We start from the raw sequence: 26423 nt of genomic DNA on the forward strand, positions 1-26423 counted from the left end.
ATGGAAACACAAAAGAGCCCGAACAGCCAAAGCAATCTTGAGAAAGAAAAACGGAGCTGGAGGAATCAGGCTCCTGGACTTCAGACTATACTACAAAGCTAAGTAATCAAGACAGTATGGTACTGGCACAAAAACAGAAATACAGATCAATGGAACAGGATAGAAAGCCCAGAGATAAACCCATGCACCTATGGTCAACTAATCTATGACAAAAGAGGCAAGGATATACAATGGAGAAAAGACAGCCTCTTCAATAAGTGGTGCTGGGAAAACTGGACAGCTACGTGTACAAGAATGAAATTAGAACACTCCCTAACACCATACACAAAAATAAACTCAAAATGGATTAGAGACCTAAATGTAAGACCAGACAGTATAAAATTCTTAGAGGAAAACATAGGCAGAACACTCTATGACATAAATCACAGCAAGATCCTTTTTGACCCACCTCTTAGAGAAATGGAAATAAAAACAGAAATAAACAAATGGGACCTAATGAAACTTAAAAGCTTTTGCACAGCAAAGGAAACCATAAACAAGACGAAAAGACAACCCTCAGAATGAGAGAAAATATTTGCATATATTTTGAAGCAACTGACAAAGGATTAATCTCCAAAATTTACAAGCAGCTCATGCAGCTCAATATAAAAAAAACAAACAACCCAATCCAAAAATGGGCAGAAGACCTAAATAGATATTTGTCCAAAGAAGATATACAGATTGCCAACAAACACATGAAAGGATGCTCAACATCACTAATCATTAGAGAAATGCAAATCAAAACTACAATGAGGCATCACCTCACACCAGTCAGAATGGCCATCATCAAAAAATCTACAAACAGTAAATGCTGGAGAGGGTGTGGAGAAAAGGGAACCCTCTTGCACTATTGGTGGGACTGTAAATTAACACAGCCACTATGGAGAAGAGTATGGAGGTTCCTTAAAAAACTAGAAATAGAATTACCATATGACCCAGCAATCCCACTACTGGGCATATAACCTGAGAAAACCGTAATTCAAAAAGTCATGTACCACAATGTTCATTGCAGCCTTATTTACAATAGCCAGGACATGGAAGCAACCGAAGTGTCCATCAACAGATGAATGGATAAAGAAGATGTGGCACATATATACAATGGAATACTACTCAGCCATAAAAAGAAATGAAACTGAGTTCTTTGTAGTGAGGTGGATGGACCTAGAGTCTGTCATACAGAGTGAAGTAAGTCAGAAAGAGAAAAACAAATACCATATGCTAACACATATATATGGAATCTTTAAAAAAAAAAAAAGGGTTCCGAAGAACCTAGGAGCAGGAATGAAGACGCAGACATGGAGAATGTACTTGAGGATGTGGGGAGGGGGAAGGGTAAGCTGGGCCGAAGTGAGAGAGTGGCATGGACATATATATACACTACCAAACGTAAAATAGCTAGTGAGAAACAGTTGCATAGCACAGGGAGATCAGTCGGTGCTTTGTGACCACCTAGAGGGGTGGGATAGGGAGGGTGGGAGGGAGACGCAAGAAAGACGGATTATGGGGATCTATGTATACATATAGCTGATTCACTTTGTTATACAGCAGAAACTAACACAACAATGTAAAGCAATTATACTCCAATAAAGATGTTAAAAAAATAAACTAAGAAACATGGCAAAAAAAACAAAAACAAAACGAAAAATAAATAAAATATGCCAATGCCTAGCACAAGTGTACTACCAAAAATATTAATATAGGTTCACATTCCTTAACCAAAACCCAGGGGCTGAACGTGTTCTAGAAATAAGAAATTTCGGGAATTAAAAAATGTCACAAGGCACACAACCCATTATGTAACACCTCATATACCAGTGGCCAAGAATAGCACCCCAGAATCAAACATATTAATATTTCTTCAGCAAAACATATGGGATAAATACAGAATATATATAACTTTTCATTAGTTCAGGTTGTGTTTTGCTACCAAATGAATTTTGTCTCCAAGCTTAAAACGTTTCTGGTTCTCAAAGCCTTCTGAATGTTGGAATTAGATACGAGACTACAGACTGTACTCAAAACGGTGCTGCTAGAAAATATGGTTAGTCACCTCGACACTCATCTTTTTGATGAGCCCGGAAGAAGCAGTTATAGCAGGCAGCTTTTATATCCCACGTTTGGGCAGACTTGTTTTGTTATTAAGGAATCCAATCTAGCAGAGGGGGGCAAAAGCTGACAATGTGAGAAGAGGAAAAAAAAGAATCCTAATTGTACAACACTGTATTCCTATTGGGGCTGCTTATTCATTATTAATTTAATAAAAAACTCCATTTGATTAAATCACGTTATTTTTTAAATGAAAATAGGTAAATAAAACTCCTCCTGACAGGAGTTTTATACATTGCTAACAACGGTATGGAGGCAATGAGCTTGAATCCTACTGGATGGTAACTGCACTCTTGGGGACCAATGTTCATAGAAAGAGGCATTCCAAATATATTGGTGAGAAATAAGCAGAAATGTACACAAATTTTCTCACCTTCGGACCATTACTCTAATATAAACGAAAGGGGAGTTTTCTAGTCAACCTCTCCTTAATCGTATAAACTCTTTTATGCCTTTTCCTACTTTTTACAAGAGGAAGAGGTCTGGAATCAAAACACAGCACACACTAAAATCTATTCTTTTCTTTCCACAACTCAAGTCCCACCTCCATTTTGTTTCTGTTACTATTACAGAATTTCTCCTGGTAAAAAAATCAAATTTGCACTGAAAGACTATAAATCAACTTTGCAGACAACAATGACTGATATGATTCAGTTTGGGCATGTTGACTTTCAATCTTAAAATTTTTAGCGACATTTTAACTGAATCAATTATTTGTTCAACGTATGACGTTAACATTCAGAGAGTGTTCATTACAAAAAAGTGTATTCCATTCTAAAAATGGAAACACCAAGGGTGAAAAAGAAAAACCTTCTGAATTACCGCTACTATTTCAGGAAGAAACACTTACTACATCCTCGCATTTTCATCATAATTCATTAAAGTAAAAGAAAATCTAATTAGCTAGATCTGACAACCAATACACCGGCACGCTAGGTATCTAGTACAACCACAAAAAAGGTAAACAAAAACCAACCAGACTAGTTTTCAGTTTTCTGGAGAAAAACAAAACAACAAACTCTGTTGGATTCTTGGCCATTTGCATTCAGAAGAACCGAAAACTAAAATTCCTTCTCACTGAACAATTTCTTGGTACACGGGACTTCCTTCCTCTATACCACCCTATCAAAATTATCAGCATTATTCCAGAATATAATTAGTTTGAGACCACTTAAAAAAAAAAGCCACAGTCCAAAATGCCCATGGTGATTATTCTGTCAAGAAATGGTCAGAAACTACACATTGTTAATCCAGGACACAACTCAATCGAGCGAAGGACGTCTGGAATATGCTGCCCCCAAGATTCAGAACGCAGACTCAGAAATAGCACGCGCGGTCACGATGTCCCTTAAACCACATGACCTTCCTACGAAAGCAGAGCCTTAAACTTAGAAACTCCATGAGAATTCCCCCCTCCTCTGAAGTTAAAACAAGGCAGGGCAGCTGAAATGAGCGCAAAAGGGACACGTCGGCCACTGCCTAGTAAGAATGGGTCCTGGAGAGCAAAGTCCCTGTGCTTCGGCTACTCCCCTTACCGTTAGAAGATCTGGGAGGGAGGAAAGGAGGAGAAACACCCAGAATCCTGGTGGAAAAGCCCCTGGCCTCGCAGATGGGGTTTAGAGAGACAGGGAGGGGCAGCTCCGTGTGTGGTGACCCTTTGTGAACACGCTCTGTGGCAGCTCGGCTCTCACCGAAGCTTTAGGAGAGCGGACTAAGGGGGCATCGCGCGGCCCGCCGTCGCGGTGACCTCGGCGCTGCAAGGAGGCGCCGGCCAAGAGCCTCCATCGCACCCTCCGCCGGATGGGGAGCCCTTCCCTCCCCGGCCACCCGCCCACCCACCCAAGTCACTCAGGGGCGCGTCGCCTTCCGACCCGGGCTCGCGCGGCCAGAGCGCAACGAGATGCGTCCCGGTTTCTTTCCTCAGCGTAATCCCTCCGCTGCCGACCGCGCACTAGTTTTAATCACGCCCCACCCCCTGGCCGCCGGCGTCACCTCCGCCACTCGAGCGCTTTCCAGCAGCTTCCAGAAATGTCGCCACCCCAAACCCCGCCACTCACATATGGCGGGCTCTGCAGCCACCGGCCCCGCCCCTAGTCGTCGCCGCAGCTGAAACTACGACTGCGGCAGCCGGGCGGACAGCCACGCCTCTCTGCGGAGGCCTGACGGAAGTGCTGCAGTCTTTGCCTTCCCCGCCACGCTTACGTCCTTTCAGGCCCCGCGCGGGGCAGGAAGGGGAACTCTTTAGCCGCGGACTCAAACCGGAAGCTGCTTTTCCAGCGGAGGGGCCGGTGGGGGAGGAGCAGGCTGAGGGGAACGTGTGTTGAACGTTGCACTCTGGTGTGGAGCAGTTCGGAGCGATCCGGCGCGAAGAAGGGGAGAACCCGCGGCAGGTAAGGGAGAAGACGGAGTAGTTTCCTGATTCAGCTCCTGAAATAGGGAAGGGGGACAGAGCTGGGCTGATCTATGGGATAGTTGCTCGCTGAAAGGAGGGGCTAGGCTGGGAGGGGGAAAGGATGGGAGTAGGTTCAGGTGGGAAGGCTTGGTGGTTAAGGTATTGGAATGGAGTCACAGATTCATTCGTTTGGACTCAGAGAGGTAAATGCTGAAGAGAAACCAGAGTCTCCCCCGCCCCCGCTTTCCCAAGGAGCGTGGAGATGGGGAGGATTAACGGAACCCTGCTCCTCCTAGGTTTCCAAGGTTGGGTTTTGCAAGTGACGTGTCTTAGTCTGTGATTCTGGACGGCTGGGTTGGGTACCAGACAGGGCTGGGCGCCGAAAGCCGACCCGATTCCTCGGTTTCAAGTCTGTTGTGGCCTTACCTTTGACAGTTCGCGTGCTGAGCCCACTTGGTCTTGGAGGGAAAGCTCTAACGGGTATAAGGCCTTCTTCGAACAGCTGGTTCTCTGGGTTTCCCCATTTTACACATGGGGCTGTGAATTAAGCTTAATTGCTTCTTTCGCTGTCCCCAGAGACAACTTCACACTTCGGTTGTGTCGTACCTGGGTCCCTACTGGGTTAGTAATTGACATTCAGGCTTTTGGGAAGTTGAAATGTAGAGGAGGGTAAGGCTGGAAAACCAGTGGTCTCAGAGTGCAGTGAGCTTTAGGTCATAGCACTACCTTTAGGTCATACGGAGCTGTTTGAACTTTCCTATAATCACACTGGAGTCAGCAGAGGATTTTCAGTTGAGTAGAGACAGACTCAGACTTGTTTTATAGAAGCATCACTTTGGCATGATACTGAGTGGGAATGGGATAGAAAGAGAGGTGGGGATTTGAGATGCTTCCAAAGAACTGTCCGTAGGATTTGATGACTTTCACTAAGTAAAGAAGAGGGAAGTGAAAGAGTAGAGAACCACTCAAATTTTTCTTTTTCTTTTTTTGTGCGCGTCGTGTGACATGCGGTATCTTAGTTCCCCAGTTCCCCGAACATGGATGGAACCCGTGCCCCCTGCATTGGGAGGACGGAGTCTTAACCATTGGACCACCAGGGAAGTCCCGAGAACCACTCAGATTTTCTAGTTTGTGTGTTTGTAAGGATGGAGATGCCAAAGTCTAGGTGAGATACAAACAAGAGGAGCAGGAACAGGTAATTTTGAAGGGAGGACAATGAAGGCGGTCATTTAAAAACAAGTTAAGTTGTACGAATCACCCCAGGTTTTGTACATAGGGTATTTTTTAAGTGAATTTTCTTTTGGATGTTCTGCATGTTAAGAATTTCAACCACCAACCTGCCTGTTTTTCCCATTGAAATGTTGGGTGATAGGATCAGGAGAGCAGATTTGAAGGCTCCTCATGTTTTATTTATAACAGAGAGAGAGAGAGAGAGAGAGAGAGAGAGAAGAGAGAGAGAGAACAGCTGGAAAAGTTTTCTTAATCCCTCAGGTGGATGGAAATTTTCATCAAAAAAAATTTGTTCCAGATACATAGCTTACCAACTTCTCTTTTGAGAATACTGCATAATGATCCAAGCAGTGCTGCATATTTTCTGCATAAAGTATAAAATAGCACCAAATAGTGGTTGCAATTTACTCTGTGTCAGGTGCTAAGCATTTTACGTGTATTATCACATTTAATTCTTAGAACAAACTAACGTCACAAATAAATTTCTGAACCTAAAGCTCATGCTTTTATCCACTCTGGAACCAGAAGTTTGGCACTTTACTATATAGTCCCCTTTTGTAAGTAGATTATAAATAGAACCAGCCAAAGTTAACCAATTAGTATTGTCTGTGAGGAGATTAAAAAGAAAAAGCTATCACCACACTTGTTTTTACCCTTTTGGCAGTGGTTCTCAATGGGGTGATTCCCCCCTCCCCCTGGGAGGGGAGGGGAGAGGAGGGAGGGACATTTGGCAATGTCTAGAGACATGGTCACAGCTGAGGGGTGGGTGCTGTTGGCATCTAGCACATAGCGGTCATTTATGCTGCTAAACATCCTCTTAACACACAGGGCAGCCCTCACAACAGAAGAATTATCTGGGCCAAAATGTCGATAATCCTGTGGTTGAGAAACCCTGCTTTTGGATATTTCTTTAGGAATAGCATATTGACATCCACTGATACTTTTTTTTTGAATATTTGAATTTTATTTATTTTGTATACAGCAGGTTCTTGTTATCTATTTTATACCTTTTAGTGTATACATGTCAATCCCAATCTCCCAGTTCATCCCCCCCACCACCACCGCCCCACCACTTTCCCCCCTTGGTGTCCATACGTTTGTTCTCTATATCTGTGTCTCTATTTATACCCTGCGAACCAGTTCATCTGTACCATTTTTCTAGGTTCCACATATAGGCGTTCATATACGATATTTGTTTTTCTCTTTCTGGCTTACTTCACTCTATATGACAGACTCTAGGGCCATCCACCTCACTACAAAGAACTCAATTTCGTTTCTTTTTATGGCTGAGTAATATTCCATTGTATATATGTGCCACATCTTCTTTATCCATTCATCCGATGATGGACACTTAGGTTGCTTCCATCTCCTGGCTATTGTAAATAGAGCTGCAGTGAACATTTTGGTACATGACTCTTTTTGAATTATGGTTTTCTCAGGGTATATGCCCAGTAGTGGGATTGCTGGGTCATATGGTAATTCTATTTCTAGTTTTTTAAGGAACCTCCATACTGTTCTCCATAGTGGCTGTACCAATTCACATTCCCACCAGCAGTGCAAGAGCGTTCCCTTTTCTCCACACCTTCTCCAGCATTTATTGTTTCTGGATTTTTTGATGATGGCCATTCTGACCAGTGTGAGATGATATCTCATTGTAGTTTTGATTTGTATTTCTCTAATGATTAATGATGTTGAGCATTCTTTCATGTGTTTGTTGGCAATCTGTATATCTTCTTTGGAGAAATGTCTATTTAGGTCTTCTGCCCATTTTTGGATTGGGTCGTTTGTTTTTTTGATATTGAGCTGCCCGTAAATTTTGGAGATTAATCCTATGTCAGTTGCTTCAAAATATATGCAAATATTTTCTCCCATTCTGAGGTTGTCTTTTCGTCTTGTTTATGGTTTCCTTTGCTGTGCAAAAGCTTTTAAGTTTCATTAGGTCCCATTTGTTTATTTCTGTTTTTATTTCCATTTCTCTAAGAGGTGGGTCAAAAAGGATCTTGCTGTGATTTATGTCATGGTGTTCTGCCTATGTTTTCCTCTAAGAATTTTATACTGTCTGGTCTTACATTTAGGTCTCTAATCCATTTTGAGTTTATTTTTGTGTATGGTGTTAGGGAGTGTTCTAATTTCATTCTTTTACATGTAGCTGTCCAGTTTTCCCAGCACCACTTATTGAAGAGGCTGTCTTTTCTCCATTGTATATCCTTGCCTCCTTTTTCATAGCTTAGTTGACCACAGGTGCATGGGTTTATCTCTGGGCTTTCTATCCTGTTCCATTGATCTATATTTCTGTTTTTGTGCCAGTACCATACTATCTTGATTACTGTAGCTTTGTAGTATCATCTGAAGTCAGGGAGTCTGATTCCTCCAGCTCCATTTTTTTCCCTCAAGACTGCTTTGGCTATTCGGGGTCTATTGTGCTTCCATACAAACTTTAAGATTTTTTTGTTCTAGTTCTGTAAAAAATGCCACTGGTAATTTGATAGGGATTGCATTGAATCTGTAGATTGCTTTGGGTAGTATAGTCATTTTCACAATGTTGATTCTTCCAATCCAAGAACATGATATGTCTCTCCATCTGTTTGTGTCATCTTTGATTTCTTTCATCAGTGTCTTATAGTTTTCTGAGTACAGGTCTTTTTATCTCCTGAGGTAGGTTTATTTCTAGGTACTTTATTCTTTTTGTTGCAGTGGTGAATGAGATTGTTTCCTTAATTTCTCTTTCTGATCTTTTGTTGTTAGTGTATAGGAATGCAAGAGATTTCTGTGCATTAATTTTTGTATCCTGCAACTTTACCAAATTCATTGATTAGCTCTAGTAGTTTCCTGGTGGCATCTTTAGGATTCTCTAAAGAAAATAGTATTTCTCTAAAGACTGTATAGTATCGTGTCATCTGCAAACAGCAACAGTTTTACTTCTTCTTTTCCAATTTGTACTCCTTTTATTTCTTTTTCTTCTCTGATTGCCATGGCTAGGACTTTCAAATGATGTTGAATAATAGTGGCGAGAGTGGACATCCTTGTCTTGTTCCTGATTTTAGAGGAAATGCTTTCAGTTTTTCACCATTGAGAATGATGTTTGTTGTGGGTTTGTCATATATGGCTTTTATTATGTTGAGGTTGGCAGAGGTTCCCTCTCTGCCAACGTTCTGGAGAGTTTTTATCATAAATGGGTGTTGAATTTCGTCAAAAGCTTTTGCTGCATCTATTGAGATGAACATATGGTTTTTATTCTTCAATTTGTTAATATGGTGTATCACATTGATTGATTTGCGTATATTGAAGAATCCTTGCATCCCTGGGATAAATCCCAGTTGATCGTGGTGTATGATCCTTTTAATGTGTTGTTGGATTCTGTTTGCTAGTATTTTGTTGAGGGTTTTTGCATCTATATTCATCAGTGATGTTGGTCTGTAATTTTCTTTTTTTGTAGAATCTTTGTCTGGTTTTGGTGTCAGGATGGTGGTGGCCTCATAGAATGAGTTTGGGAGTGTTCCTTCCTCTTCAGTTTTTTGGAAGAGTTTGAGAAGGATGGGTGTTAGCTCTTCTCTAAACGTTTGATAGAATTCACTTGTGAAGCCATCTGGTCCTGGACTTTTGTTTGTCGGAAGATTGTTAATCACAGTTTCAATTTCATTACTTGCAATTGGTCTGTTCATATTTTCTGTTTCTTCCTGGTTCAGTCTTGGAAGGTTATACCCTTCTAAGAATTCGTCCATTTCTTCCAGGTTGTCCATTTTATTGGCAGAGTTGCTTGTAGTAGTCTCTTATGATGCTTTGTATTTCTGGGGTGTCTGTTGTAACTTCTTTTTCATTTCTGATTTTATTGATTTGAGTCCTTTCCCTCTTTTCTTGATGAGTCTGGCTAAAGGTTTATCAATTTTGTTTATCCTCTCAAAGAACCAGCTTTTAGTTTTATTGATCTTTCCTATTGTTTTCTTTGTTTCTATTTCATTTATTTCTGCTCTGATCTTTATGATTTCTTTCCTTCTACTAATTTTGGGTTTTGTTTGTTCTTCTTTCTCTAGTTCCTTTAGGTGTAAGGTTAGATTGTTTATTGGAGATTTTTCTGTTTCTTGGGGTAGGCTTGTATTGCTATAAACTTCCCTCTTAGAACTGCCTTTGCTGCATCCCATAGGTTTTGGATCATTGTGTTTCATTGTAATTTGTCTCTAGGTATTTTTTGATTTCCTCTTTGATTTCTTCAGTGATCTCTTGGTTATTTAGTAATGTATTGTTCAGACTCTATGTGTTTGTGTTTTTTATGATTTTTTCCCTGTAATTGATTTCTAATCTCATAGCGTTGTGATCAGAAAAGATGCTTGATATGATTTCAATTTTGTTAAATTTACTGAGGCTTGATTTGTGACCCAAGATGTGATCTATCCTGGAGAATGTTCCATGTGCACTTGAGAAGAAAGTGTAATCTGCTGCTTTTGGATGGAATGTCCTATAAATATCAATTAAATCTATCTGGTCTACTGTGTCATTTAAAGCTTGTGTTTTCTTATTAGTTTTCTGTCTGGATGATCTGTCCATTAGCGTGAGGTGTTTAAGTCCCCCACTATTGTGTTACTGTCGATTTCCTCTTTTATAGCTGTTAGCAGTTGCCTTATGCATTGATGTGCTCCTATGTTGGGTGCATAAACATTTGTAATTGTTATATCTTCTTTTTGGATTGATCCCTTGATCATTATGTAGTGTCCTTCCTTGTCTCTTGTAACATTCTTTATGTCAAAGTCTGTTTTATCTGATACATGTATTGCTACTCCAGCTTTCTTTCGATTTCCATTTGCGTGGAATAGCTTTACATCCCCTCACATTCAGTCTATATGTGTCCCTCGGTCTGAAGTGGGTCTCTTGTAGACAGCATATAGATGGGTCTTGTTTTTGTATCCATTCAGCAAGCCTGTGTCTTTTGGTTGGAGCATTTAATCCATTCACGTTTAAGGTAATTATCAACATGTATGTTCCTGTTACCATTTTCTTAATTGTTATGGGTTTGTTTCTGTAGGTCCTTTTCTTCTCTTGTGTTTCCTACTTAGAGAAGTTCCTTTAGTATTTGTTGTAGAGTTGGTTTGGTGGTGCTGAATTCTCTTAGCTTTTGCTTGTCTGTAAAGCTTTTGATTTCTCCGTTGAATCTGAATGAGATCCTTGCCGGTGGAGTAATCTTGGTTGTAGGTTCTTCCCTTTCATCACTTTAAATATATCGTGCCACTTCCTTCTGGCTTGTAGAATTTCTGCTGAGAAATCAGCTGTTAACCTTATGGGAGTTCCCTTGTATGTTTTTTGTCGTTTTTTCCCTTGTTGGTTTTGATAATTTTTTTGTGTCTTCAATTTTTGCGAATTTGATTACTATGTGTCTCAGCGTGTTTCTCCTTGGGTTTAACCTGCCTGGGACTCTCTGCGCTTCCTGGACTTGGGTGGCTGTTTCCTTTACCATGTTAGGGAAGTTTTTGAGTATAATCTCTTCAAGTATTTTCTTGGGTCCTTTCTGTCTCTCTCTCATCTCCTTCTGGGACCCTTATAATGCAAATGTTGTTGTGTTTAATGTTGTCCCAGGGGTCTCTTAGGCTGTCTTCATTTCTTTTCATTCTTTTTTCTTTATTCTGTTCCGCAGCAGTGAATTTCACCATTCTGTCTCCCAGGTCACTTATCCATTCTTCTGCCTCAGTTATTCTGTTATTGATTCCTTCCTAGTGTATTTTTCATTTCAGTTATTGTATTGTTCATCTCTGTTTGTTGGTTCTTTAATTCTTCTAGGTGTTTGTTCTTTAATTCTTCTAGGTCTTTGCTAAACATTTCTTGCACCTTCTCAGTCTTTGCCTCCATTCTTTTTCCGAGGTCCTGGATCATCTTCGCTATCATTATTCGAATTCTTTTTCTGGAAGGTTGCCTCTCTCCACTTCATTTAGTTGTTTTTCTGGGGTTTTGTCTTGTTCCTTCATCTGGTACAAAGTCCTCTCCCTTTTCGTTTTGTCTCTCTTTCTGTGAATGTGGTTTTCCTTCCACAGGTTGCAGAATTGTAGTTCTTCTTGCTTCTGCTGTCTGCCCTCTGGTGGATGAGGCTATCCTCCACTGATATTTTTCTAAAAGGCATTTTTATTTTTGAAATTATTCCTTGGCTTGAAAGGTGTGTAAAGTTTATACAGCAGGAAACAATAGCATAACTAGTTTTTAAAGTGAATCTGTGAGCCCCAGTTTCCTAGGAAGTGGTTGTCATAGAATCATGGATTCTTAGATTTGGGATAGACTTTTGCTTGAAAGTGTTTTACAACATCCCTGTGAAGTGGTGATTCACTCTGCTTAAAGTTCTCCTTTATCTTGTTTTCGTTGTATTTGAAATCCATATCTGAACCACTGTTAACAATTACTTTTCCCTTACACTGAGCTCCAGTTTCATAATTTCAACTTTACTAAATGTGATGCTACTCCGTGGGTCTACACTCAAAACATTGTACGATTGACAGTGTTCCGTTACAGATTATTTACTTTAATGTAAAATAGTATTTTGTTGGTAGCTTTTATTTAAAAAGTGGCACTGTTCTCAGTTGGTGATGTATTCTTGGCAGTTGAAAGCAATAGGAATGTATAGGGTTCGTTTGTCCTTGTTAAGTAATGGCACAACGGATCTGTGTTTTATTTAAATATTTTCTTGGTATAATGCTTACATATTTGTTTCAAGTTGCGCGTAGACTAAAAACTTAGGTTTTCAAGCTCTCGTCAATATATTTAAGAAATAGCTATCTCTATTACAAGTTTTGATAAATTTGCTTACAAATTAGTCTACTGTGAAGACTGGTCCTATTGCCAGTTTTTGCCCTCTCTCCACAAATTTGCTAGATCTTTAAATAAATTTAGGTATTTTGTTTTCACTTCAAGATTACAATTTCAGAATATGTTTAACATAAGATATATAGTTCTCAAAATATACTTAATATGCATACATCTTATAAAAATTGTCTATTAACTTTTTTTTTTCCAGGGTTCATTGAAAAATCCTTAGTGATATTGACATGTTTCAAGTGACATAAATTAGCCAATGACTCGGAATGATGGATTCCCCGAAGATTGGAAATGGTTTGCCAGTGATTGGACCAGGGACTGATATAGGGATATCTTCACTCCACATGGTGGGGTATTTGGGAAAAGTTAGTGAACTTATTTTTTGCCTCAGTGCAAAGTTGGTTTTTTTCTCTCCTATTTTTAAGACTTAAATTTGGTTTTAACTTTACCAGTTAATTTTTAAAAAACTGTATCTTCCACGGAAATCTTACAGTAATGGCGAAAGATTGTTCTCTGTTTACCTCTCTATGTTTTATTGATATGTAAAAGTAGAAATAAAACATAGAGCGTATAGTTTACTATTTGAAAATGTTGAATGTATTTTCAGTGACAGTTGACATTACTTTTTTTCTTGCAGATAAAACTGATGCTATCTTTAATACTTAATTTAATATTTAAAACTAGAATATATTCTTTTTGGAATAATAGCTGTATTAAAGCCTATATGCACTTCTTTTATTTGCTATCTTTAAGATATCTTGCCAGGACACTTCTAGGTGAAAATTGTACATTTTTTTTCTGGTTACTTTTCCATTTAACTTTTTGTAATTTTATACAATCTAGGAATGTCTATATTTTAATTTACTTTTTTCTCTTTTAGAATTATGATTCATCTAAAGTACCGTCAGATGGGTATTGCCCTGCTTGTAGGACGAAGGGAAAGTTAAAAGCCTTAAAGACTTACCGAATTAGTTTTCAAGAATCCGTCTTTTTGTGTGAGGATCTGCAGGTAAAGTATTAATCTTAGATAGTATTGAAGTTTTCGCCTTTCGCTTTTTTCTTCAGTGTTTAAATTTGTACTCATTTTGTAGTTTTTAGACTGTATGTTTTTAATATGTAGTTAGTCTCTAGATCTGTCTGGTATGTAATTTTAAATATTTTATTTTGCCACTTGATTTCCTGAGTCATTACATGAAGATGTTTGTTTTTATTGTCATTAGACTTGTGAGAAGAGACAATATATTTCAAGATTTTTTTTTAAACCTTGTGGAGGTCCTTTTAGCTGTTGTTATTCTCATGTGTTGTTTATTAACTTTGGGACTTACTGAAAAGGTTATTAATCTCTAAGTATTATGTACATAAGGCTCTAAATATCTTAGAATTATAGTAATTTGTACCCACTGGCACAACTTTTTACACAGGAGCTCGTTAAATTCCATAATGCTCTATATCTTACTGTACTTGACAACTTATGAAACTGTCATATACATACTTAATTCTCAAAACTTTGCAAGGTAGGTATTTCCATGTTATGAATAAGAAAACAGATGCAGAGGGTTTAGGAACACCACATCTTCATAAAGCAGCAGAGCAGTGATTGGAATACAGTCATCTAATTTCAGATATGTATTATTCCAGGTAAACTAGCAGTTTATCAGAATCCTTGGAAAGCTTTTTAAAAATTTCTGGGTCTCACCTAGATGCTTATTGAATAGAGTTGGCCCAGAGTTCTGTAGTTTTGTAACTTTTATAAACTGTCTGATGACCAGCCAGTTTTGGAAAATACTAGACTATATTATATTGTTGGTGATAGATACTTTTGTTGGGTAACACTTAAAGAAAATTTCATGTATTCTTACAAATAGAAATAAATTATTTTTTTGCATTTATGCAATAAATATTTATTTGTGTGTCACCATGTTGGCACTGTTCCAGATGCTAGGATACAGTGAATAAAACAAAAATTTCTTGCTCTCAACAAGGCTATATACTAGATTGGGAAAGAAAATAAAAAAGGAAAGCATACTTTTTTGTGTGAGGTAATGAAAAGTGCTGTAGAGAAAAATAAAGCCACAGGGACTGGAGTATCAGAGAGTGGGTAATTTGCAATTTTAAATAAAGTATAGGAGGGAACTGTTAATTGAGAAAGTGACATTTGAGCAAAGATCTGAAAGAGATGAAGAGGAACAAGTCCTGCGGATACCTGAGGAGTGAGCCTTCCAGGTGGGGAGAGTAGCAGATACAAGGTCCTGAGAGAGCGGAGGCTGCCTGTCCACGTTTGTGCTACTGCAGGGAAACCAGCAGAGCTGGATCGGAGTGAGTGAAGCAGAATAAGGGAAGATGGGATGGATCCAGTAAAGCCTTGTAGGCCATTTGCTGGCTTTTACTATGAAATAAAGAACCATAGTAGGGATTTTGGCAGAGGAGTGACATGATCTGATTTTCATGTTGAAAAAAATGTGATGGGCAAGATCTGAAGCAGGGAAATGGTTGGAAGGCAGTTGTAGTATTCCAGGGAGAACAAGTAGCGGCCAGGTTGATGAGGCATGGTTGGATTCTATAAGTATTTTGATAGTTAAAAGGATATGCTGAAAGAGTGGGGTACATGGTAGGAAAGGGAGGAATCAAGGATGATCCCCAGATATTTGGCTTGAATAATTGGAAGAATGGAGCTGCCGGTTGCTGAACTGAGAAAGACTTTGGGAAGAGGAAGATCTGGGGGAAAGATCAGGAGATCAGGAGCAATCAAGCTTGAGGCATCTATCTAATAACTGGGTATATGGAGTAAACAGTTGGATCTATGTGTCTGGTGTTAGGTGGAGAGTCTAAGATTGGATATATACATTTGGGAGTCATCAGCACACTTACATGAACTTACATGGTTCAGTAAGTAATTGAACCATGAGGCTGGGTGAGTTTACCAAGGGTGTGGATAAAGAGTTGCAAAACTGAGCCCTGGAACACTCCAGCATTAAAAAGTTTGAGAGGTAAAGTGGAGCCAGCAAAGAAGTGAGAGACGTGGAGAGTGAGGTAGGCGTAATCTCAGGAAGGAAAGTATATTGTCCTGGATGTCAAGTGAAAAAATACTTAATGAAGGAAGGAATGATTTACTGTCAATTCCAGTGAGAACTCAAAGTGGCTGAGGACTCAACTCACCATTGACTGGAGTGTCATGGGGGTCCTTGCAGGCCTTGATTAGAGTAGTTTTGGTAAAGTAGTAGTGGTAAAAGCCTGACTGGACTGAGAGATGGAAAATGGGAGAGGAAGAATTGAGAAATATAGACGTGAGGTAGTACCCGGAGGGAACAGTTTTACTTTTGTTTGTTTTTAAGTTGGGAAAAACAACAGCAAGTTTGTATGTTGGTTATATCCAGTGGAGAGGGAAAAATAGGAGAAAGTGTCACAGAATTGCTGGAGGGATATCCCTAGGGCAAATGACAGGCTCTATTGCACAAGGGGAGGGCTTGACTTTAGGAGACTTGACAACTCAGCTCATCTGTAACACCAGACTCTACAGAGTTTACTAACTAACTAGCTCAGAATAAAGTTATAGAATTGTGAGCACTGGAAAGAGAGAAAAATAAAACTTACTGATTCTAGAAGAAAATTACTTTTTTCCCTCTTCTGAACAATACGTAATATTTCAGTAGAGTTCTTTAACCAAGGACTACCAGAATAGAGAGGTCTCTGTTCTCAGAACAGTGGTTTTAACTATTATGGTTAGATGTGGTTTTTTTTGCATTTTTAGTTTTTGAAGCATTCTTTTTTAAGCAATGAGGAAAAAAAAATAACCAAGAGTTTCAAGTATATACTTTGCAAATGTAAAAAAAGAACTTTAGAGTAATTATTGATCTAGTTTTTAGAAAATGTTCTAATCATCAGTAAGAGCCCAGTGTATTTTATGAAGTACATTGGTTTACACCAGGAGTCAGCAAACTCTTTGTATATTACCCACTGGCTAAGAGTGATTTTTTGTTGTTGTTGTTGTTTTTAATTAAGTAGGGGTGCTGGTGGGATGTGCACACCATGATTTTGACTCTGCTTGAGAATGGTAAAGGTTTTTTTAAAATTTTTTGCCTTTAAAAAAAAAAGTAAAAATTTTTTTGTTAAAAAAAACATAAAATTTACCATCGTAACTTTTTTTTTTTTTTTTTTTTTTTTGCGGTACACGGGCCTCTCACTGTTGTGGCCTCACCCGCTGCGGAGCACAGGCTCCGGACGCGCAGGCTCAGCGGCCATGGCTCACGGGCCTAGCCGCTCCGTGGCATGTGGGATCTTCCCAGACCGGGGCACGAACCCGTGTCCCCTGAGTCGGCAGGCGGACTCTCAACCACTGTGCCACCAGGGAAGCCATCTTAACCATTTTTAAGTGTACAGTTCAGGAGTGTTTGCTATATTCACATTGTTGTATAACATATCTCTAGAACCTTTTCATCTTGCGAAACTGAAATTCTGTACTCGTTGAATAACAACTTCTCCCTGTAGCCCTGGCAGCTACCATTCTACTTTGTCTCTATGAATTTGACTACTCTAGGTACCTCATATAAGTGGAATCATACAGTTTTTGTCTTTTGTGATTTTACTTAGCATAACATCCTCAAGGTTTATCCTTATTGTCGCATATGACAGGATTTCCCTTTTTAAGGCTGAATGATATTCTATTATATGTATATACCACGTTTTCTTTATCCATTTGTTTGTCCATGGACATTTGGTTTGCTTCTACCTCCTGGCTATTGTCAATAATGCTGCAGTGAATATGGGTGTGCAAATATCTCTTTGAGGTTTTGTTTTCAATTTTTTTGGATGACTCTGAATACAAAATTACTGCTATTGATTAGTGTTCTCTGTCTTCTGATGTGTGGTAGGACTAAGGAAATAACCTCAGGGTATAAAGTTGAGGGTCAAGTTGTTAGTTGATGGTGATTGCACAGCTAGTTGGTAACAGAAAAATCAAGAACTTGTCCTGTTAAACTAAAGAATTTCAAAGTAAGTACAATATTATGCATATAGTGTTCGCTTGTATAGAAAATGCTATAGTTTAAATGAGAGCATTTCAGTTAGTTGTTGCTGTGAAGTGAACCATCTCAAAACTTAGTCACTAGAGTAACTTAATGGCTTCATTTATGATTCTGTGGGTTGACAAGGCAGTTCTACACTTCACATACTGTTGGCTGGGACAACTAAAATGTACACATGGCAGGCTGTGGATGCTAGCTGCCAGCTGGGAACTCAACTCAGGTAGTCAGCCAGGATCTCACTTCTTTTCCATGAGGGTCTCTCGGTGAGGCTAACTGGGATCCTTACAGTGTGATGGCTGGGACTAAGAAAGGTTGTTCAGAAAGAGGGCTCCCAGAGGGCAAGCCCAATAAGCCAGTGCTTATGAAGCATGTGCATCCTGGTTGCTAATGTCCCATTAAAGCTAGTCATGTGGCCAAGCCTGAGGCTGTGTGGCAGGGGGCTGACTGTACAAGGGCATGAGTGTCTGGAGGTATAGTTCTTTAGTTCACTAGAGGCCACCAAGGGAGCAATCTACCATACTTGTGTAGAAGAAAGCATATTTTAAATGAGGGCACACAGTATGTAGTTTTCTTGCAGTTGTCTTGTGAAATATTTTACTAGTTTTCAAACTTAGGGGAAATTCATTGATTATTTTAGTGATTTGTTTACTCTTGATATTTGCCTGCAATTGTGTTCATGCATGGTGAAGTTATTAAAATTCAGCCAGTTTGATTCTTAGACCCAATATAGTGTAAAATTGATATGCTGATGTGCTCTCAGATTAATACTCAGTCTCAAAACTGAGAAACAATACAGATTACTCTGTGCGACTTTATTGGTTTGAAAATACTTTTCTAGTTTTTAATGCTATGCAGTGTACCTGTCTTAAAAAGAATAATACACTCATAAAATGTTGGAATTTTTAATTCACTCAACATTAGATTCTTTATTAAAGCAAAATTATGTATGTTTTCCTTGCTAGCTTACTCTAGAGTAACTCAGATTAAACCGTTGATTGTTCAAATTAACTAGGAAAAATTACTCTTTTGGGGACGAAATTTTTGATTAAATAGCTGTTTATCCCTGGCTCCTTCAAATTTAGATTGATAATATTATATACCCTCTCATGTCAAATTAATGCTCAAATTTTATACATATTTTTCATGATATAGAATCTGTGAAGTTAAAGCTTGAGCTTATTTGAATTTTTAGTTTTTGTTATTTTTTTCTTTCTAGTGCATCTATCCCTTGGGCTCTAAATCACTTAATAACTTAATTACTCCTGATTTGGAAGACTGTTACACTCCAAATAAGCCTCAAAAAAGAAAGATCGTGGAAACCAACTATAAAGATTCACCTCTTTTAGCAAATTCCAAAAAGACTAAAAATCATAATGGTATTGATGGTGAACAAGTTTTGAACAGTAAACATAATGAAGAAGAGTATGATGAAACCTCATCAGACTTACCTGGTTTACTACACGGTGGTCAACAGAATCCAATGAGGACAACTGATTCCTTGGAGCAGAATGAGATTTTGGAAGCTGATATTGTTGACATGCCTGCTGAAGAAGATTCTACTATGGTTGATGTTTCTGGAACTGGAGGGACTTCCCCTCAAAATGAAGGATGCACGTCTGAACTGGAAATGCCGTTGGAGAGCAAGCATACCTCATTTTGCCAGACTTCATGTGTCCAATGGAAAAACGCACATGCTCTCTGTTGGTTAGACTGTATCCTGTCAGCATTGGTGCACTTGGAAGGGTTGAAAAACACTGTGACTGACCTATGCTCTAAAGAGGAGTCTGTGTTCAGTCGGTTGTTTACCAGGTATAATCAAGCCAATGAGTTTCTGCACACGAGTCAGTTGGATGGAGTTAAAGGTTAGTAATAACATTTTATTTCTCTTTAATTTTTAAAGAGGTTAATGTTGAACGTTGTCTTGTAGCACGCGAAAAGGTGCCATCAGTAGCTTTTGTTTTACGTAGAACCTCGGAGCAAGGAGCACAGGGACCGAGTCTGTCTTGAAGCTTGAGTGAACACCAGTTGTGTTATCATGACTTCCCAAAAGGCAGTCTTTTTCAAAAACTAAGGGTAAAGAATAAAGAGGCTATGGCTGTATCTTAGCTGTCAGGGTAATGGTGGTCAACATAGAGTCCATCAAAGTACAACTTTAAGTTTTTGAGTTGCCGTAAAGCAGAATAAAGAAGTAAATACAAACAATCCATAATCCCACAACTCCCCAAAAATCTCTTTTCACAGTGAGGGCTATATTTTTATTTTCTATAAAATAGGATACCCATGAACCCAAGATAAATTAAAATATTTCCAGTGACTTGCATCTACCTATGTGTTCCTCCACATCCCATCATCTACCTCCCCCAAAGTTAATCATTATCCTGAAATGTGTTATATCGTTTCTTGTTTTTTATAGTTTTTCCTACATATATATGGCTAAGCAATATATTGCCTAATTTAATATTTTGAACTTTATAAAAAAAGGCATATGTACAGTATTTCTTCTGGGACTTCCTTTTCTTTTTATAAAGATTTATCTATGCTGCTGCTTGTGTTTGTGTTTCATTGATTTTTATTGCTATGTAATATTTCCAGTTCGTAAGTATATCAGTTTGTAAGTACATAAGTGTATTTATTCATCTGTCATTGGGTTGTTTTTTTGCAATTGTAAATACTGCTGCTGTGACTATTCTTAGGCAAGTCTCCTGGGGCACAAGAGGTTTTCTTGGATATACCATAGGATAGGCTCTGAGTTCAGATTTACTAGATAATGGCTAATGGTTTTTTTTCCGAAGTGGTTGTACCAGTCTACTCCCATTAGCAATGTAGAAGAGATCTTCCTAATCCATATTTCCTCCGTAGGTTTTTTTCACACGTGGTGATTTTTGCAATTTGAATGATATAAAATGGTTTGTGGTCTTGATGTGCTTTTCCCAGATTTTAAAGAGGTTGAACAGCTCTTTGTATGTAGATTGACCCTCTGTTCCCTCTGTGAAGCCTGTTTGTGTCTTATCCCTGTTTGTTGTATTGTCATGTTCTTATTGATTTGTGTGAGTTTTTATATGTCCTTGTTGCTCTATTTATTCAGACAGGTTACTGAATCTCCCAGTTTGTATCTCATGTTTCTACTTTTTTAAAGATATCTTTTGATGACAGAAATTGTTAATCTTTCCTTGTATAGCTAGTAATGTCTGTGGTTTTAAAAAGAAATGTTTCCTTTCTCCAAGATGAGAAAGTCATTTACCTCTGTTTTCACTGAGAAGTCACAGAGCTTTGCTTTTTACGTTGAAATTCTTAGTTCAACTGGAGGTAATTGTGTCTGGTATGTGGTAACAGTTCATTTTTTTCCATTGCATAGCCAGTTTTTCTAGCTCCACCTTTTTCCTCAATTGATCTGCCATGCCATGCCCCCTTTGTCATATAACATTCTATGTATGTGTGCAGCTGTTCCTGAACTCTGTTTTGTTTTCTTGGTCACTTTATCTGTCCCTGCACCAGTACCACACTATTTTAATTATTAGGGCATTTTAGGTCTTGCTATCCTCATCTTTATTCAACTTGACTTTGATCATGCAATCTTTTTTTTTTTTTTTTTTTTGCGGTACGCGGGCCTCTCACTGTTGTGGCCTCTCCCGTTGCGGAGCACAGGCTCCGGACACGCAGGCTCAGTGGCCATGGCTCACGGGCCCAGCCACTCCGCGGCATGTGGGATATTCCTGGACCGGGGCCCAAACCCGTGTCCCCTGCATCAGCAGGCGGACTCTCAACCACTGCGCCACCAGGGAAGCCCCCCATGCAATCTTTTATATAGATCTTATACATTGTTTCCCCATTGTTGACTATTTTTCTGTCTCTGTACCAATGCCATACTCTTTAATTATTATGTCTTTTGGAGTTTTGGTAGGTGGAGAATCCTAACCTTTATGCAGTTTGACTTCGGTCGTGCAACATTTTACTTTATTAGTATACTCTTATACATTGTTTCCCCATTGTTAACCATTCAGGCTACTTACCATTTTTTTTTTTTTGCTATTATGTGTAAATACCATGGCAGATATCCGTGTATTCTTTGAATCTGTTGCTGATTATACCCTAGAAGGGATGTTAAAATATTTATATTTATATAAAGAGTAGCCCCCACTGGCTGCAACTAGAGAAAGCCCACGCACAGCAACAAAGACCCAACACAGCCAAAAGTAAATAAATAAAATAAATAAATTTATATTAAAAAAAAGAAGGGGATCCCCTTGGGGATCCTTTTTTTTTTTTTTTTTTTTTTTTTTTCTTTTTGCGGTATGCGGGCCTCTCACTGCTGTGGCCTCTCCCGTTGCGGAGCACAGGCTCCGGACACACAGGCTCCGCGGCCATGGCTCGCGGGCCCAGCCGCTCCGCGGCATGTGGGATCTTCCGGGATAGGGGCACGAACCCGTGTCCCCTGCATCGGCAGGCGGACTCTCAACCACTGCGCCACCAGGGAGGCCCGGGGATCCTTTAAAAAAAAAGAGTCTTTCTAAATGGCTTTCCGGAAGGGTTATACCAACATAATAATTCCATTTTCATATGTAGAAATAAACATCCCAGAACACTAATCACCTTTGCATAGAAATGTTTAAAAAGTTGTAAGTTTTTTAGATAAAAAATATTTTGTTTCCATTTGAGTTTCTTTGAGATTGAATTTTTTTGCAATTTTAAAATTCAGTTTCTCACAAGCATATTTGCTTTCGCCTTTTCTCTTTATTTCTGTTTTCTATAATTATAGAAACCCCAGTACTGAGTTGTTGACAGTTGGTTGTTGTAGAAGAACATACCTCATTCAAATTTTGACTTGAATATTAAATTAGTATTAACTTTTTATTTTAATATTATATTACTTTTTTACAAGATAATTGTAGTTTTTACAATATAGTTGTAATTACATTTGTTCAAGCTACATTACCTTGGATTGTAAGTTTTCTCTTTTCTTCAGTGTGGTCAAATAACAAAAATTCTGGTTAATGCTTACTTCATATTACAGAAGACTCCGGATGTTTTCATAGTGAAACATATAAGCAGAGTGTGATCAGGCTGTATGAATTATTTATTCATAAGAGATTTGAGTGAAAAGATCTGTTTGTAGCTTAAAAGTAACTAGAGTCAGATGCATATGGCTGTTTTTATTCAAAATAATTTTCTTATTAAACTTAGGTAGTTTCCTGCCAGAGTAATTGCATCTTGAGGACTTTTACCCTAAAGAAATGATGAAAAATATGGACAGGTGTGTGCCCAAAGATGTTTAACATGATAATATTTATAATAGTAAAAAAAGAAACAACTTAAATGTCCAGCAGTAGGGAATGGCTAATAAAACTATGGTTCAGTCAGAGTGTAATTACTAGCCTGCAAATTTTTTAATGAAGCAGATTTGTGTAAAAAAAAAAAAGCAGAATGTAGAATTGTATGAAATGCGATGATGTCATTGAAGACCCTTCATTGGGAAATAATCATGACTTTATTGAGACTCCTTATAAATTTGTCTGCTCCTGTGATCTAGTTAAGTTCAGTAAAAGTTAAACAGAGAGGATTAAATGGTTAGATTTTGCCTCTAGCATAAGTAATAATTTCATGAAAAGAGAGAGCTTCAGCTGTTTCAGAGATGGGCAAAGTATCTGAAAGTGTGGCTCTTTAGCTAGGCCTGTGATTATTTGGATGAGAAAGACTTGCACTGAGATTTTACTCAGGCAGAATGATGTTGAGCCAGGCAGTCGGTGCTAATGATATTGTGCTGTTCACACACATTGAGGGAATATATGGTATACCACAGAGAGAGGAAGAAGAATGAAGGAATTTTGTATTTTCCATTTTTGTCTCTGCAAAATTTGTTGACTCTGGTAAACTTTCATTTTGGTAATGTCTTAATTGTCTGTAGAAAGAAATAGGTTGATGAGAAATTGATAATGTTCTGTATTCTATTATCAGATGGAGATTGTAAAAAACTTCCTTCTGAAATATTTGCAAAGATAGAGACCTGTCTGAATGAAGTCAGAGATGATATTTTTATTAGGCTTCAGCCTCAGCTTAGGTGTACATTAGGTAAGTAATTTATGGAATTTAATTGTATTACTCATCTACCATAAAGACATACTTATATCAAAAGGAAATATAATACTGTTTTACTACTTGGGATGATCAGATTCTTGGAATCTGATCATTTCATCACTGGTTAAATCATTCGTGGATGGAGGTGTTCTATATAAATATGCCGGCATGTGTCCCACCCCTTCAGCGTGGATGCAGTTCTCAGACCCAGCTGAATACTCACGGGATACACCCTCAGTTGCTTTCCCAATACTGTCCCCCAGTAGACTACTCCAGCGTTTTCAGCCTTGACTGACTGTGCATTAAAAAAGCACCTAGGAAGTTTAAAAGTAAATAACTAGTACTGGGGGCCCATTATATAAGAATCTCAGGATGGAGTTCAAGCATCAGTAATTTTTAGAAGCCTCCCTGTGATTCTTATGGACGGATGGGGTTGAGAATCTCTGGTCTACACCAACCATAGTAATTCTATTTCCCCTGCTAGTGATTGGTTTAGGAATGGACATATGGTACAATTTTAGCCAATGGAATATGAGGAGATATATCCTGATGACCTTTTGGGAAAGTTTTCTTACTTTTAAAAAGGGCATAAGAATGAGACCCGCTTTATCCTTTATGAATTGTCTTTTGGCCTCTGGGAGCCGAGTGGAACAGGGGCGCTAGAGTCTCCAGGTCTTTATAAATTTTTTTTGTATTGCAAAAAGGAGCTGGTAGTGATTATTTTTTTGAGGGCGTGCCTTTTGTTTTATTTCTCTTTATGTTTTATTTCTCTTTATCTTTTTTTTTTTTTCCCCACCACACGGCTCACAGGATCTTAGTTCCCCGACCAGGGATTGAACCCAGGGCCCCAGCAATGAAAGAGCTGAGTCCTAACCACTGGACCACCAGGGAATTACCATATTTCTCTTTATCCTTTTTTTTTTTAAGTCTATTTTTTAAAATTTTTATTTATTTTTGGCTGTGTTGGGTCTTCGTTGCTGCATGTGGGCTTTCTCTAGTTGCAGCGAGCGGGGGCTACTCTTCATTGCAGTGCACGGGCTTCTCATTGAATGGCTTCATTTGTTGCGGAGCACGGGCTCTAGGCACGCGGGCTTCAGTAGTTGTGGCACGTGGGCTCAGTAGTTGTGGCTTGCAGGCTCAGTAGTTGTGGTGCGTGGTATTCTCATTGCAGTGGCTTCTCTTGTTGTGGAGCATGGACTCTAGGCGTGCAGGCTTCAGTAGTTGTGGCTCGCGAGCTCAGTAGTTGTGGCGCACGGGCTTAGTTGCTCCGCAGCATGTAGGATCTTCCCGGACCAGGGCTCGAACCCTGCACTGGTAGGCATATTCCCAACCAGTGCTCCACCAGGGAAGTCCCTCTCTTTATCCTTGTATTAACTCTTCAATTAACATTGTGTTGTAGTAGCTGAATGTATGATACTCCTATTAGTATAATACTCCTGTTAAATTATGTAAAATATCAATGCCTTCAAGTTTTTCTCTCAACAAGTGGCATTTATTTAATCAGATCCAGATAGTGTAGCTGGAAGCAGTGTCTTTTTTGCATGGTTGTATCCCCTATTTCTTTGTCCCACAGTTTTGTCCCCTAGTTTTACTATTTTGTTTTTTATGAACTCCTACATATATAAGTTTACTCTGTTCTTATAAACTGATTTTCCATATGCCAGAGCTTTGGCATTGCCTCCTCTAGGACTGAAGGGCTATTCTAATTCATCATCAGGTGGGATCTCAGATGGGATGAATATTCTTTTATTCTTTTTATCAAAGTATGATTTACATATAGTAAAATCCTTTTCAGATGTATACAGTTGTGTTACCATTTCCACAATCAAAATATAGAACAGTTCTATCACCATGAAAATGTTCCCCTGGCTCCTTTATGGTCAGCCCCTTTCCTTACCCCCGATCACTGATCTGTTGGGTGGATACTCATTTCAAAGGAGCCTTTTTCATAAGATTGCCAGAGTGTAGACTGAGGGGCTCCCGTGTTGCATTTTGCAGGTATCATTTCCCTCCTAGAGTGACCTGAGATGTTTTATTCAGGTTCCCTACTCCAGTTCCCAATTGAATTAAAGAGTGGTTTCTTCCCCAGTCTGAATCATCACTCTTCTTATCCCTGCTAATTGTATCTACAAGGTGGCGTCTTGCTCCATTGCTATCTTGGGTCTGGGATTTGTAAATTTGTGCACTCATAGCCATTGGGCATGCATACAGCTCCTCCAATCCAGTAGAATCCTCTCATTTGTGTTTGTACTACTCAGTCAGCAGTGAGAGGTGCTGCATTAGAGGCTAAGATCTTACTAATGAAATCTTTGTTTCAGGGAGCACTTTAGAGTCTTACAACGTATGTGTCCTCATTCTGAATAGTAACGTGTATTTTAAAGTACTAAAGAAAGAGAAGTGGAATCTGTATTGACCCAGAATGTTTGTTAAATTTTTAAGGTCAGCCAGCTACTTCCTCGTTTTGATTATTGTTTTTAAAAAACGCATTGTAAACTGTCCTCTCTGCTCTCCCTCCCCACAGTTTAAGAAATATAACATTACAAATACAACTGAAGCCCTTTTTGTACTCTTCCCCAATTCTTCCTTACCTCCCCACAAAGGTAACTACTATCTTCAGTTTGGTGTTTTCTTTCCCTCTAATGTGTACATTTCTTTCTTCTTTTTAAAAAAGGAAAAAGCTGTTATTGTTATGGTTTCTACTTATTTATGTAAGTGTAAAGAGTAAGTTAGCCTATGAGTGTTGTGTACCAGTGTAAGGATAGACAGACCACTAG

At 38.8% G+C, this 26423-nt stretch overlaps 1 protein-coding gene across 4 annotated transcripts in view; it reads left to right on the top strand.

Annotated features, from left to right (window-relative positions):
- Positions 1–4267: 4267 nt before the first annotated feature.
- USPL1 (ubiquitin specific peptidase like 1) overlaps positions 4268–26423 on the top strand; it is a 40508-nt gene continuing 18352 nt past the window's right edge. For 2 of the 4 annotated variants that reach the window (XM_081215059.1, XM_081215061.1), the window contains exons 1-5: positions 4268–4535; positions 12756–12921; positions 13437–13565; positions 18794–19439; positions 23530–23643. In XM_081215059.1, the coding sequence (XP_081071185.1) occupies positions 12823–12921; positions 13437–13565; positions 18794–19439; positions 23530–23643 (988 nt within the window). In that variant the 5' untranslated portion in view covers positions 4268–4535; positions 12756–12822. Of the gene's footprint in view, positions 4536–5038; positions 5733–12755; positions 12922–13436; positions 13566–18793; positions 19440–23529; positions 23644–26423 lie in introns of those variants that run through there. The other 2 variants (XM_081215060.1, XM_081215062.1) reach the window with 2 other exon arrangements.

Source organism: Mesoplodon bidens (assembly GCF_964165515.1).
Source record: "Mesoplodon bidens genome assembly, chromosome: 17".
Classification (NCBI taxonomy): Eukaryota; Metazoa; Chordata; class Mammalia; order Artiodactyla; family Ziphiidae; genus Mesoplodon; species Mesoplodon bidens.